This window comes from Simochromis diagramma, unplaced genomic scaffold (assembly GCF_900408965.1).
Source record: "Simochromis diagramma unplaced genomic scaffold, fSimDia1.1 OVJJ01000131.1, whole genome shotgun sequence".
NCBI classification, from domain to species: domain Eukaryota; kingdom Metazoa; phylum Chordata; class Actinopteri; order Cichliformes; family Cichlidae; genus Simochromis; species Simochromis diagramma.
Genome location: NW_024387200.1, coordinates 3,313,273 through 3,328,673, shown reverse-complemented (window position 1 = coordinate 3,328,673; position 15,401 = coordinate 3,313,273). Strand labels below are relative to the sequence as shown.

The 15,401-nt window shown below is 39.2% G+C and overlaps 1 protein-coding gene across 2 annotated transcripts in view; it reads left to right on the top strand.

The window, feature by feature from the left end:
• col27a1b (collagen, type XXVII, alpha 1b) overlaps positions 1–15,379 on the top strand; it is a 64,166-nt gene extending 48,787 nt beyond the window's left edge. For both annotated transcript variants that reach the window (XM_040050408.1, XM_040050407.1), the window contains 27 exons: positions 49–102; positions 297–350; positions 3,381–3,488; positions 3,586–3,639; positions 3,906–4,013; positions 4,091–4,144; positions 4,654–4,707; positions 5,683–5,739; positions 5,829–5,882; positions 5,989–6,042; positions 6,153–6,206; positions 6,347–6,400; positions 6,482–6,589; positions 6,666–6,773; positions 7,562–7,669; positions 7,775–7,828; positions 9,258–9,320; positions 9,484–9,537; positions 9,640–9,675; positions 10,179–10,196; positions 10,333–10,368; positions 11,001–11,027; positions 11,127–11,192; positions 11,379–11,547; positions 11,646–11,755; positions 12,671–12,889; positions 13,893–15,379. In XM_040050408.1, coding sequence (XP_039906342.1) covers positions 49–102; positions 297–350; positions 3,381–3,488; positions 3,586–3,639; positions 3,906–4,013; positions 4,091–4,144; positions 4,654–4,707; positions 5,683–5,739; positions 5,829–5,882; positions 5,989–6,042; positions 6,153–6,206; positions 6,347–6,400; positions 6,482–6,589; positions 6,666–6,773; positions 7,562–7,669; positions 7,775–7,828; positions 9,258–9,320; positions 9,484–9,537; positions 9,640–9,675; positions 10,179–10,196; positions 10,333–10,368; positions 11,001–11,027; positions 11,127–11,192; positions 11,379–11,547; positions 11,646–11,755; positions 12,671–12,889; positions 13,893–14,039 — 2,082 coding nt within the window. In that variant the 3' untranslated portion in view covers positions 14,040–15,379. The remainder of the gene's footprint in view (positions 1–48; positions 103–296; positions 351–3,380; positions 3,489–3,585; positions 3,640–3,905; positions 4,014–4,090; positions 4,145–4,653; positions 4,708–5,682; positions 5,740–5,828; positions 5,883–5,988; positions 6,043–6,152; positions 6,207–6,346; positions 6,401–6,481; positions 6,590–6,665; positions 6,774–7,561; positions 7,670–7,774; positions 7,829–9,257; positions 9,321–9,483; positions 9,538–9,639; positions 9,676–10,178; positions 10,197–10,332; positions 10,369–11,000; positions 11,028–11,126; positions 11,193–11,378; positions 11,548–11,645; positions 11,756–12,670; positions 12,890–13,892) is intronic.
• Positions 15,380–15,401: the final 22 nt, after the last annotated feature.

Here is a 15,401-nt window from a genome sequence, read left to right as displayed (position 1 = left end):
TTTAACACATTGATGGTAGCTTAACGGTCACGCTTCACTGTTTAACAGGGTGACATTGGTCTACCTGGTAGCATCGGCGAACAAGGCTTGATTGGCGAGAGAGTGAGTTTCCCAAGTTTTCTTTCTGTGATGTCTTAATGATTATGATGTACTTGATTTATTTAGTCTGCACCAAAATCGACACAAAGTGCTAAATGTTTGAGTGTGCAATTACATCTGTTTTTGCTTCCATTTCATTACTGTCTTTGTCATCAGGGAGAAATACAACTATAATGTTTTTGTGATTTGTCTGTCAGGGTGAGCCAGGCATTGATGCGGAGGTTGGGCCAAGTGGACCTGATGGTGCCAAGGCAAGTTTTAAAATACTTTAAAAATATAAAAAAAAGAGATGTGTATTAACTGTTTTTAATTGTACAGTCCCGGAGTGATTATAAAAACATTTATCAATTATTCAGCTAGTAGTTAAATAATTGTTATTAACTTCGACGCTGATTAATTTTATCCTGAAGCTGTCGGTGAACTTTGCAAACTTTCCTGTTTACGGTAGCAGCTTACTGTAATTAGAACAAGTCAAGTATTGTTTGTGAGATATTGGCCTTTGTACAATTGGAATACATTGTGTTGATGCTCAGTGAAAACAGATAGCAAGCTATTTTAGGAGCTCTGCTGTCTGGCAGATAGTGTGACAGAAAAAAGGAGGAAAAGCATAAAAAGTGTGCCTATTCAGCAAAGCCAAAATGTTGGAAGTACGGCTGATGGACCCACAAAGCGCTTTTTGCTCCGTCAACGTGCTAAAATGTGAGCTGAGAACACTGAGGATTAGAAGAATCAACCTGAGATTCTTTTCAGCTTCATGCTGTACAGGACTTTTTCTTCTGTTCAGCGGAGTAAACTACTTTGAGAGGTTTCTGGCCACAGTGCAGCTACCAGAAGAGATTAGCAGCTTTCGCTGTTGTTTGAGGAATGAAAGGGGAGTGAAAATCGGTGCATTGTAGTGGTTTATTGCAGAAATATTATGTAAACCATCAGCAGAAAATCACAAGATTAAACTTTTAGAAACAATGTTTACCAAACTATGTAATTACGATACTTTGACATGGTATGGACCCCATTATATTTGTTTTCACTGAAATGTCTTGCAGTCTTGTCTCGTCAGAGCTACCAGCCAGTATTCTGTTTGAGAAGGTGGCAAAATGTCCCTGACTTTGCCAAATAAATGCTTCTCCTATATTATAGTGTTATTAGCTCATTTGGCTAAAGTAACAAACTACCAGTCAGAAACTAATCAAACTTACGGACGATGATTACTGAATGTGTCTTCACCCAAAATCGTTCTCAAGGTTCTGGTCACACTGTATGGGCAGTAACCTGTGAAATGTGATGGATCATGGGCCGATGACTTACACATAAAAATCCTGTAACAGATAACGGAAATACTAAACAGCCTGCATTTAGATTAAAAATAAGGATCACAGCCTCTGATTGTTGTTTCACCATTAGTCAGCATTAGTTCACAATTACATCTTAGAATATGAACATGGTTGTCCTGTGATAAACGGGGAGCAATATAATGGGGAGTCAGATCATACTCTGTAAGTAATTTAAATAATCTTAAAATTGATTCTAAAATGTCCTGGAACCTAATGTAAAAGGGCTAGATCAGGAGTAATGAAGGTCACTCTTCATTCCCTGCTAATAAATGTTGACGGATGACTTAATAACTAAGTGTTAATTAAGGGTAAGGGGTAGTGGGGTTGGAGTTTTAAACATGTGTTGATGTTTTAGATGAAGAACATTTTTTGAATTGTTCTAATTTTATTTTTAAAGAACTTCATGATGTCAGTGCTAGTTAGCACTAATGCAGCCACTCTGGATCAACAGGGGTTGAAGATCGTGGCACGGCTAAGATTATAGTGACTATGATCGTGTTGCCTTTGAAATGGTTGCTTTGAAGGCAGGGACCAGATCTGTGACTACTCACAGTTAACTTAATTACTTACATTCATAGCACAGCCAGAACCTCGTAGATTTGAAACAGTAATCGAAAAATGTCTCCAAGAATACAGCGAGTGCAACACAGTTGCTGCAAAACAATGACATAGATGCTCTGCATCCTTGATTTTATATGGAAATAGAACCAGAATAGAACCAGTTAAGTCATGCAAACAACATGACATGCATGCACTGAGTTGCAGTCATTGTTCCAGGCTGCCTCAGATTGATTGCAAAATTGAAACTGTGTCTACATTTATAGACAACAATTAATGCAAACCTTTACCAATTTCTCTCAGTCTCTTTTTCCTAGTCACAAGGAGGTTGCATTTTATTTTTGCTCTGTGACTGAACCACAAAGGGACCATGAAACCTGACAGAACTGTCAGCCTGACTACAGTGCTGGAAAAAAAAACTGAAGTTGTTCTCATTTTCCTCTGTTAATAATGGCATAATAATAATATGCCGTGTTCTCTAAAGTCTAAGTGCGTTTCTTGGGACTCTTCAGTTCAGTCTTGCATTCTAATGAGATACTCATTTGGGATAGTCTGTTTTATTTCTCGTTACTTTACATGAAGAAGCTCCACTCTGCCTTTTCCTAAAAAGTACTGTCAGACAGCAAGACGGGTAGACTTTCTTAGAAGACGACATTTCGGCTGTAAAAAGTTAGACGGCCAAGAAATTGTCAGTGAAACAAATCTGTCCTCATGATAATTTCTGATGATGTAACATCATATTTACAGCCAAACTTTGCCCTACTTTCTTATGATACTTGATACTCTGGGAGCACAAACACCTTAAAGAATATGTCAAGTCAAAATGACACTTTTATTTATTTATTTATTTTTATCTCTGAAATATTTCCAGTACGGTGCCTGTTTGGTCTAATAAATTAGTCATGCTTTTGTGTCATCCTGGCTTAACGGCTGTAGCTCTATTTACAAGCTTGGAAACTGCAGCTAGCTCAGAGTGCTGGAGTAAGACTTTTAGATACAGTTAGCTGTACCGCTTGCCTTTTCTGCGCTTAGACGTCTGTTACTGTACAGAAATGCTGAATACCATTAAAGATTTTATATATAACCTGAAGCTCTCCTCGGAATCAAACTCCTCCGGCTGGTAGATCTTAACTCCTTACACTACCAGCAGGCATCTCCATCCGCTGTTGTGCAGGCCTCTCAGTGGGCAGTATCATTAATGGCTTATAAAACACTGTAACATATTTATTTTGGGCTTGTAAAATACTTTATTGGATATAAATAATGATACTTTGTTCAAATATATGAAGCTATGAATGTTTGTAATTATTGTTACAGTAATCCAGTTTATTCTCACTCAACTGTTAGATCATGGTTTTCTTCTTTTTATTTGACTCGTTCCACTCTTCCCAGGGTGAAAAGGGGGATGCTGGTCCTGAGGGCACCACAGGAGACAGGGGTGAATTTGGCCTGAAAGGAAAGGAAGGACCCCCTGGGCCTCCTGGGCTTGTTGGCGTGAGGGTGAGTGTTTTGGCAGCCAGCTCCAAATTTCATTCAGTTCCAATAAAAAGACAGCTCTTTTGGTCCACTAGAACCCTGTTTGATTTTCTGTTATCAGGGTCAGGAGGGTAAACCTGGCAAAATTGGGGAAAGAGGAAGGCCAGGAGAAAAGGTTTGTCAGTTCACTTGCTTGAAGCTAAATACATCTTTCAATCTTGGATGTCTGTCAATTTACTCTCTTGCACTGGGAGTTAAAACGTTCTCTGCTGTAGTAGTAAACAAACAGAAAGGTCTGTAACCTCAATAAGCACAACACTGAAGGTGCTTGTCAAGTAGAGTTTTAGCATTAGATGTTTGATTTTGACAAACTAACTGCACAACTACTTAGGGCTATTTGTATGCTCAGTGAATAGCTGCTCATTGATGGCCTTTCTCCAGGGGAGCAAAGGTCAACAAGGTCATCTGGGTGAGACTGGGCCAGCCGGTGTGCCGGGAGAGCTAGGATTTGTTGGGCAGAAGGGAGCAAGAGGAACCATCGGACCAGTGGTAAATTCTTTACAGTAGGACTAAAAGACTTCATTAGTGTGTTTGTATATATGGGCTAAATATATATATTTCCCTAGGGTGCTCCAGGGAGAATGGGCCAACAAGGAGACCCGGGCATATCAGGTTACCAGGTAAGCCTTTGTTTAATACAAGCATCTAATTGTGGGGTGTTATGAAAAATGAGAGACCCGAGGGGAATATTCAAACAGCCAGGTTTTCATCTTCAGGCTCTGTACAGACTCACATAAAAAGGGATGTTTTTTCACGGGTCATTGCGATGATTCTTGCGTACAAAACGATCCCTATGAGTGGCACCTACTCCAGTCAGAGAATATATGAGACGACGACCTATAAAAAATATAACAGTAAAATGCAACACTATTACTGCATATAAGACGGAATAATATCATTAACCTGGGGATTCATCTTATCAAGTAGTAAAATAAACATTTTCATTCAAGTTAATTATTTTATGACTGCATGCACGCTATTGAAGTAAAGGCCAGTGACACTATTGGATGCAGTCGGATGTTTTTTCTGCTCTTCTTCTGTCTTACAAACATGTCACACTGTGAAGCTTAAGCTCAGAGCTTGCTGTTCTGAAATGAGGTTGGGTCATAATCGTATTTTCTTGTCATAGGGTCACGCTGGACCACCAGGCCCACTGGGACCACCTGGGCCAAAAGGTGAAAAGGTACATTCCCAGTCTTATTTACTGCCTCTAATAGGCAGTTGCTCTTTGTGTCTAATGAGCTCTTCCTAACAATGTATGTAGCACATTGTCTTTGAGTGCATGGTCAGGAGTGTTTTTTGGGGATACACTTGAACTTCAGTTGTGTCTCTAATTAGTGCTTCCTGTGTCTATCTTGTTGTCCTTGCAATATCCCCAAAGTCATCTCTAATTTGATCAGTGATATGAACTAGGACACACCCAATTAACTCAGTGTATCAAGTGTATATAATTAGCCAAGCACCTGGACTCTTCTGCACATGATTTTGGCGAGATTAGCCACATAATTTGTGTTTATTTGACAGGAGCAGCATAGAATGTAACTCACTGCACCACAGTTTTAGTGAGATGCTAATTTGCAATTTTTTTTAGTCCCTTGGCAGAAGCCATCTGGATGTGGATATTTGTCATTTTCCCTTTGCCAATATCCTAGATATGATGGCTATGCTTGTGCTCTAATTAAATCAATATCATCCAATCACATGGATGATTGCAAAATTTATGACCGTCAATAAAAAATAGTGCAGATAAATACAGATCTGTCACAGTTCTGTTTTTATCATTTTTGCTACAGTACATTTTCGTTCATTTACTTGGCCCCTGCTCAGCCCTAATTATACTTCAGCTTTTTATTTTCCTTTCTGGGCTCTTCAATTATTTATTTCATTTGATACATGCACAGCACATACCTATTAAAATTATACACATATCTGTGGCTATTGTTTAATGAATCTCATAAAGACCCTGGAACAAATATTGGCTCCATTTATGTAAAATGGAATCATTGTGGGTAATAGTGCATGTAATGATTTGCCATCCATATAAAGAGAGCAAGCCATGTGTTTCAAACAAAGCATGCATTGATTTTGCAAAGACTGCTGGATTTAAGGGAAAATCTACTGATTGCAGTTGTTTTTTTTTTCTATGTTGCTCAATTAGGGTGAACAGGGAGATGACAGCAAATTAGAAGGTCTCCCAGGTCCTGAAGGTGACAGAGTGAGTTTCCGAGATTTAGCAGTTTTTCAAGTGCTGGTTCTCTGTGTGCTCTTCCTGATTGTTTATTATGTTTTCCAATCTTAATCCAGGGTCGTCCTGGAGACAGAGGAGAGAGAGGAGAACCAGGTGACCCAGGGCAAGCTGTAAGTAAAGTTTTAAAAAAAAAGTGATATGCTCCTCTTTTTACATTATTTTTGGTGCAAACGGGGTTAAAATCAGCATTGAAATGAAGAAAATAAACATTTTCAGGGTCAAATAGGTTTTGATGGAGCAAGAGGGGATCCTGGTGCCCTTGGCCTTCCTGTAAGTATACTTTTTCTTGTAAACTGTAAAATTCAGTTGTATGAATATTGTGTAAAATTGTCCATAAAAAAAACTGCAATCTTTAAATCAAACACTAATAATCATTTCAGGGGAAACCTGGACCAAAGGGACAACCAGGACTGAAAGGATCCAAAGGTGACCAAGTAAGGACATAAATAGTTGCAAGATTTTACATTTATGAGTAACTTAATCACCTCTTCCAATATTACTGGGATATTATTATTACTGTATTTTCTTTTATGTACCCATGTCTGAACCTTGACATGAATTCTTTGTGTTTCAGGGTCAGAAAGGACAATCAGGGGCAAGAGGTGCATCTGGTACCAAAGGGCCACCAGTGAGTTGGACAAACTCCTTGTCTGCTTATATAATGAAACCTTAACTTAAACATTAACATAAAGTTTTCTGATCGTCCAAGGGTCCCGAGGGTTCCACTGGTCCACGTGGGGTTGTTGGGAGGGAGGGACTTGAGGGTCCACCTGGTATGGATGGCCAGCCTGGCATAGATGGAAGTAAAGGCGTTAAGGTGAAGACACTGTCAGTGGTGCCTGTTTCATTGAATGAAAAGAAAATATTGCTCATTAATTGCCTCCTGTATTTAGGGGGAGCAAGGAGAAGATGGAAACGTGGGCTTTCCTGGAAAACCTGGGCAGCAGGGTGAAAAGGGTGTAACAGGGCTTCCTGGAAATCAAGGATCCTTTGGTCCAAAGGTGATGATGATGAAATGATGCTTGACAGCTTGCCTGGCTTTGATCATATTCATAAGGAACATGTTAACAGCATAAGAATCTTTATAGACTGCAGTGCAGGCAAAATTGTTGCTGATATTACTCGTAATTGCCAGAAAGCTTTTAATCTGCTATAAATGCCTCCCTCAGCAACATAATGCTGCCTTTATATGTGGAGCCTTATGTAATTTCAAAGGCTGAATGCTGCATAAAGTCTTTATACTGTTTCTCAGAAGACCTACTATCCATTGCAATAATGTCGGGAAGTTTGTGTTGGAAAGTATCAATGAATTGCCACAGTTTTTGTTTGCATGTCCTTGCAAATATTATATAAGATGCAAATATGCAAGACAAACAGAGAGGCTGTATTTATGAGATCTGAAGCATTGGACAGTTTTCACCTCGCTGCCCCACTCAGGGCATCAAGTTGCATTCTAATTTTGTTATATGTGATGATCTAAACATAAACATGCCAAGTTTTGATGAACCGTAGCTTGGTTCTTCTGCATCTAAATCTAAACCGATTTAAGGGACACCCAAATGAGAAAGCAACAGGCCAGCACAACTGTATTTTAGGTTAAGTTTTGCTACTGATACTTGCTACATGATTAGGGACCACACTAAATGCAATTAGCAGTGCCTTATCACAGAAAACATGAAGTAGGTGCTCGCTGAACTATAGTGACTTCTGTATTTTTGTTAAAGTATCTATATAGAGGTTATGGCATGGATGTAAAAACGATTCTCGTGTGATTGCATTTCTTCTATAGGGCGAGAAGGGGCTCCCAGGACAAATTGGTCCAGCAGGGAAGAGAGGATCCATTGGCGGGATGGGATTACCAGGAAAACAAGGAGATCAGGGAGTTAAAGGGCAACTGGTGAGGGCTGATTCTTTTTTTTTCTTAAAACTCAAATTCCTTTATAGGACAGCATTCTTTTGCTAGGCAATATATCCATACTTTCCCTTCCTTCTTTTTTATTAGGGGGATACTGGTGAACAAGGATTTCCGGGGGTGTTTGGTCTCTTTGGACCAAAGGTAAGCTTCTACACATTCTCCATTTAGAAGTGATGACCTCAGGCCAACATTTTTAGACTGAATAAAGTTTTTAACCTTTAGAATAGGCTTATTAAAGTAATTTGTGGGTTTAAGTCACCTTAAGGCTGAAAAACTTTTTTAGTCTTAAGTTGTCGAGAGCTGCATAATATTATATGATTTTTGGAAATATTAGACATGAAAGCTGTTTGGTATTACTGTAACATGCCTCAGGATGACATCTGCTACACCATAAGTTTTACTTTCAGCACTGCTGAAGTATATATCATTACAAGCTGAAGAAACAGAATAGGCTTTATTGGAGTCTGAGTCTTTAATTTAAAACCCTGAGAGTGATGTTGGATATTTTCCTGCAGTGGGGAGTTGAACAGGAGTGTCGAGCGCATGAGCTTTGTGCCGGTGCTCGGTAGAGTTTATAATGGTCGTTCTTACTCAGAAGAAATGGGCAAGAATAGTTAAAGCATGACAAGTTCTGGAGTTATGTTACGTTTGTAATGTCAACAATATTGATAACTGTAATAAGTATAAAATGTAGTGTTTTTGTAATGGCACTTTTTATGGTCAGGGCTTCTGTAAAACACTGTGCTTCAAACCATTTACTCCTTTTTTATATACATATTGAAAAGTAAACCTGTCAGCGCATGTGCTGTTCACCTGTTGGATAAATGTTTGAAATAGCACATCTGTAACAGCACCTCCATGTTTGTGAAACCAAACTTTAGATTTATAAGAATATTCTGCGCTGCTGTGTTCTGTGCTTGTAAACCGCTTAGCTTTAGATTCCAGACTGCTCGTTTAAAAAAAGTAATTTTTAACAACTTACATACTTGAAGAATAACTGTTTATTAATTTAAAAAGCTGCCTGGTTGATGTAGTGTTTGTTTGTACTCTTACCTCTGCAAAAAGAGAGATGCTAACACCTTGAAGCTAAGTTGCTTTTTACACAATCTTAAGGTAAATCCACACAAAATTTCTAAAGCAACTCTTTAAACCTGATATTAAAAACATCGTTTTGTTTGTTTGAGAAAATAATCTGCTGATCTGTATAGTGCAGTAAAGTACTATTTTACTGTATTAATATTATAAAATGACTATTATAATAGTAGATGTATAAATTTAATGCACATGGGGCTTTGACACAGACACGATCTTAGACCTGCTTCTTAATGAATTGCAGCTAGAGACATTTCTTCAGCAGCTTTAATGGTGATGGAGGACAGTTTAAAACTGGCATATAGCTGTTTAAACATATCAACATCAGACAATATCATGAGAATCAGGGTTTCCCATCATCCAGTTTCCCACATGTAGCACACAGCTTTGGATGTGTTCTCACTACTTTAAATAACATGTTTGGTTTAGACAAAGGAATACAGATACTATTGTCTTTTTTTCTTGGGCTTGTTTCTAGGGACCTCCAGGAGACACTGGCCCAGCAGGAATACAGGGACCAAAAGGACCACGTGGTTTGATGGTAAGATGAAGATTAACGGTAGTTTGGCAACTCGGTGCAGCATTTCAGCCAATTTCTGTGCACTGAACTCTCACAAACTGCACACTTGGCATGAAAATTAAGTACCGCTTCATCAGATGCTACATCATCCGTCCTCAGTCACTTACATGCTTCTGCTTTCCAGGGTATGGAGGGTGCTTTGGGCCCCGTTGGCATCATTGGCCCCAGCGGTCATCCTGTATGTACCTCGTATGTCATCCCATGTGCCAAGCTTTATGTGACTTCTCCCTGGTTTTTTGGCAATGATGGAGTGATCCTTTGTCTTGTTTCTCTCCATCAGGGACCCCAGGGTGACAAAGGAAGTCGAGGGGAGACGGTGCGTGGCGCTGTTTTGATGAATCCTTTTCTGTCTTTACTGTGAGCACAGAATAGGATACTTAGTATGGAGACAGCACACCGCTCAGCCTCCTTTGCCCTCAGGACTTTTCATTTCCTATTGTGTTCCACTGTTTGTTGTTACACTCACAGTGACACTTAGCTGCTGTGGAAATCCTGTCAGGGTGATAAATGTTGGCTGCTTGCTCCTCTCAAGCTTTTTAAGAGGTTTGTTGAGCGCTCATACACAGGGATAATTCGCAACCTCACTCTTAAAACGCCAACAACATTCATGTATGGGTTTGCCGTGTGGAAATAGGATTTGCTGTGTGGAAATAAGATTTCTGAGTGTAGGCTTGCAAAGAAGCAAGAGGGCAATTCAAAATACAGTAGATAAAGACTGTCTGTTGAATTGGTAGCACTAAGATGCCATTACACTGTACAAGATAATATAAAGTCGTCTCTGCACTTATATTGATTGTATTGCTTTCATCTCTCTAACAGGGGACGCAGGGACCTAGAGTGAGTAATTAATCACATCTGTAGCTTTTACATTACTTTTTTTAAAGCATGAAAAGAAATAAATGACCGTAATCACTTTTTATAAAAGCCAAGTTATAAATATTTTGAAGCCTAATGTGTGAATGGAACTTTTTAGGGATCTCCTGGTCCTCGTGGACCACCTGGACCAACCGTGAGTTCTTCTTTTTCTAAGGCAGATTTCTGTTTCAGACAATCTGGGGTTGATTTTGATGTTTCATGCGTGTGGGGGGGAAATGCCAGGGAAAATTATGTTTAGTTGAAATGGATGACTTGTATTTTCCAGAAAATATAAATAAATTAATTGATCTCTGGCAAAGACAGGATGATTTAGTGGGAGAACAGACTGAGACACGCTGAGAGTAAAAAGTAGGAAAACGTGGGATTCCCTTTAAGTCTGCTGGAAAATAATTTGAAGAATAAAAAGTCATTTGTACATCTACACTTTAAACTATAAACATACGGTGCTATTTACAGGATAATCTAACTAGTTACACCTGCTTTTCCCCCCACTGTGATCTAATACAAATAGCTTTTGGCTAGCAGCTTTTCTTTTCTGCATTTGATACGCTTTATTTCCTGCTTTTTCATGCCTCATTTCCTCTGCATTCATGATTGTGTCTTATCTGCACGTTGGGAGAAAATTAAACACCACCACCGACAGGGTAGATCAGGATTTGCAGAACTGTTTCATGAACACAAATGCACTAAACGGCTGTTGTTACATAAATGCAGATAAGACAAAATAAGTTGTAATATAACAGGTTTTTTTCTGTTGTTTTCTAGGGGCGTCCCAGTTCTGCCCTTTCACTTGTAAGTGTGTTTCACCTGTTTTGTTAAACTGGATTTTTCTGGGATTAATCGCATAATGCAAGTTACCTTCATGCCTTGCTACTTTTTTTTTTCTGGCAGAGAAATGAAGCCCTCGGTGCTGCTTTTCAAGTCATTATTGATTCCCATGCTGCACTGAGACAAGAGGTTTGTATTGATGGAAACTATGCAGCTAAAGTTAATTGGGTCACTGCAGCAGTACAGAATATAGTCATGACTATCACAGTTTTCAAGAATAGCTACAAATAAACCAACAGTTAACAATGAAATGAAGTTTCATGTACTTAAAGACAAATTTCAAAACCTCAAGTGATTTATTTATGTGCAAATCAGAATTATCCGAGCATGGACCTGCCCATGTTAGACCAGGGCAATGAGATATTTAAGACGCTGCAGCATCTCAGCACTCTGATCCAGAGTCTTAAGAACCCGCTGGGAACCCGCGACAATCCTGCCCGAATCTGCAGAGATCTCTACAACTGTGAGCAGAAGATGTATGACGGTGAGGAAATATTTAAACAGGACCATCATTTCTGCGCACATATGGTCTCTGTTTATGTAGTTAAGGGTTGTTCTCCCATCCTTCCTTCATGTTGAAAGGCACTTACTGGATTGATCCAAACCTCGGATGCGTAGCTGACATGATTGAGGTGACGTGCAACTTCACTGGTGGAGGACAAACTTGCCTGAAGCCTCTCACGGTTTCCAAGGTTAGGTTATCTATTTGTATCCATTTGCCTCAGCTAGATACAATATCCTGTAAAATGTAAATACATGTCACTTAGATACAGACAAGATTGCTTTGAAAACTATGCAGACGGTGGGTAAATATCAAATCCACGATTGCTTGTGTCCTTGTGGAAAATGTTTTCCTCGTGTTGGCTTCAGAAAGATTTCTGAAAAAGTAGAGAGGCTTGGGGTTTAAGATGGGCCATGTGTGTGCATAATGACACTCGTGCAATAAATAAAGGAGCACAGCTGTTCAATTTCTGGCTCTGCACAATAAACTCTAGGACTATTTGGAAAGATCACAGTCGTAGTGAATCTTAAGGCATCACATTTGGTCTTCAGACTTGGCCAAGTCATCATCAAACACACACTGAGTTGGCAAGTAAATCCTCAGACTCTGAAAATACCCTTTATCCACTGATTCTTTTGTCATTTCAGCTTGAAGATATTGCAACAAAACACCGAATGGCACACAATAACACAAATATGGACTGATCTATTTCCTTGGTAAACTGTGAATATAATAACAGGGTTACAGGTACAATCTGTGATCCAGATGTACCTCATTCAGATTCATAGCAGAGCTGCAGTCTGTTATCAACATCCAAACAGATTGTGCTCAAGTCTGTCCATTAGAAAGACTAACAATTGGTTATTTTTAATTGTAAATTAACAATTGTTAGGGGTTGCTATCATTTATCTTAGTTTAACTGCTTTTCTGAGCGTACTATAGTACATTTACTGCAAAAAAAAAGAGTAAATGATGTAAGATGAAGCCAATACACTCAGTATACAGCAAATTAGTTTGTCATAACACCAAGTCGTCCAGATTCTGAACTTGACCTTTTCACCTTTTCACCTTTAAAAGCATTGAGAAAAATCTACTTACTTTATAGTTGGACACCGGGGTCGGTCGCATCCAGATGAACTTCATCCACCTTTTGAGCACTGAGGCTGTGCAGCACATCATCATTCACTGCCTCAACATGTCTGTGTGGGCAGCAGGGCCTTCCCTGCAACCTTCATCCACAGCTGTAAGCTTCAAAGCCTGGACAGGGGAGAGGATTGGAGCAGGAGACCTCCTGCAGCCGCTCGTACCCAGAGATGACTGCTGGGTATGCGTCGTTACCATTATGGCACTGAAGTCAATGCAGTACTCAGTACTTTGGTCTTAATTGTATTATTAATGTATGTATTTTTTTTTGTACAAAGCAAGAAATGGTTTTTTTTCCTTTTAGGGCAGCGGTCCCAAACCTTTTTTGCACCACGGACCGGTTTATGTCCGACAATATTTTCACACACCTGCCTTTAAGGTGTCGCGGATAAATACAACAAAATAAAACCAGCACCGGTACCAAAAAAAAAGAAGATTCATTCATAAGACGGGAAAAGACCCAGGGAAACGGAGTTAATGATAAAAACACTAAAAAAATAACCTTGAAAACCATAAATTTCACACCCGAGCCTCAACTCTTGCGGTCCGGTACCAAACGACTCACAGACCGGTACCGCTCCGTGGCCCGGAGGTTGGGGTTTAAAGACTTTATGACAAGTTCCTCTAAAAACACAACTTCATTTTTTAACAGCCAGCTGGCTGTTTCATCAGTTATACAGAGATACTGGTTAACCAAGTTTTTTGTTTAGTTTTTTTCTTTAAGCCTTCATGCTTCACAAAGCTAATCACCTTCTCACCCCAGCTCCATTCTTCAATATTCAACCTAATATTTTGTGGGTTAATGCAGTTTGGTTTGATGTGCTCAAAAAAAAGGAATGCAGCATTAGCCTTCTTTCCATAAATCCTGTCCCGGTTACTTTGGATAATCCACAAAACTCTTTGTCAGTAGTTTCTGGAAGGAGCATTTCTTTGGTAGAAAGTCATTCCAATTAAAATTATTCCCAGTGACGTCTGAGGATCGAGAATAGACTGCTTTTTCAGTGAGGGGCCCAGTTAAATTCCATTTACCTCTTTTTGCACTGGTTTTGAAGACAGTGATGGATATCTGAAAATGAGCTGATAAAATTGTGTCAATATAGAAATGACGCCAGGCGACGGAGAACTGATTCTTTCATGCAATTTTGTGATTATATCCCATAACACTATGCAAATCTGGCTTTCAGATCAAGGATGGGCGCTGGCATCAGACGCATTTTATCTTCCAGAGCCAGGATCCAAACTTACTCCCCATAGTGGATGTGCACAACCTCCCAACTGCAGAGCCCGGGGCACACTATCACCTAGAGGTTGGACCTGTGTGCTTCTTATAAATAACTGTGGCACGCTCCTAAAAGCAGTGACTTCATGGAAGATTTTGGATTAGGGAGAACAGCACTTCAGTGATTTGCAAAAAAGAAAAAAAAACACAAAAAAAAACAACCTCCCATTTTTTTTCTCCCCAAAATATGCTTGGACTGCAGAAACAGGAGGGGCGCCAGATAAAGAAGGCCCGTTGGAATCGCAGAGATAAGACTTCTGGCACTAATCAGCATATGCAACACAATAAGCTCCTTTTGTTAGAGACTTGTTTGTGTGACACAAGACCTGGATGCCCCTTTTGGAAGGAAGTATTATGAACGTCTCATTTCTGTCATCTCTCAGACCACGGTGTATCATAGTTTCTTCACGGTCTGACTTGTATGGAAATACAGAACAGTTCAAATTCAGTTACTCCTTCTTTCAACGTTTAAGTATTATTTAAACATGTATATGTACTGTATATTGTAAGATAAAGTGCAATAGTTATTGTTACACAGCCTTTAAGGATACACGGTATCAATGTCATATCACTCATTCAGGTATAGTGTGCTTCAAGCACACACACACAGTCTCCAGGTAAGTCTTTTTGAGCCTCTATTAACTGTCCAGTGCTACGAGACACCACATTTATGCGGATATCTTCACACAAATAACTGCTGTGGGGTGCCTTAAATGTCAAGGTGGAGCAAAGATTTCTCGTGTGAACTGAAAAAAAAAAAAGTGTCAAGATGCTACCTCGTTCTGTTCCTCCCATCCCGCAGCAAAACAAGTCGTTGCCTGATATGATCTGGGATGACACAGAGGTGACACCTGGTGCTGCCGCAGTCGACACGCGTATGATAAACTCTTGCCAGCAAAGCTAGGTCTGTGCTTTTAAAGGGAAGACTGTTACGTATACATACAGGCCAAATTTCTTAAATTATATTTTCAAGGTATTACCGTTTTCAATATTCTTTGTATGATTCTGACAAAATAATTTAAGTTTGTCAAAATGTAAATGTATACATTTATTATCAGTGGATTCTATTTAAAGATTATTTAAAATCTTCAAACTAGGCACCGTTTTAGGATTGTATTTTATTTTTTTGTCATTCGGAGGTTTAAAGGTTCTTACTGAAATATGCAATAATGATAACGACTCAGAGGATATTTTTTTTGTTTTTACACTATACAACTCTTAACTACCATGGTACACAAGCTAACATTGTTTTGGTCTGCACAGACATTTAAGTCTAACGCCTCGATAGGTAATTCGATAAAAAGTCTGAAAGCTTTGTTGATAAGTAGCTTTCCGAGTTTTTCTTCAAAGGAAAATTTTCAAACGCAACAAAATAAATGCATTTAAACTGCCTGTTTGTGACACTTTACTTTCC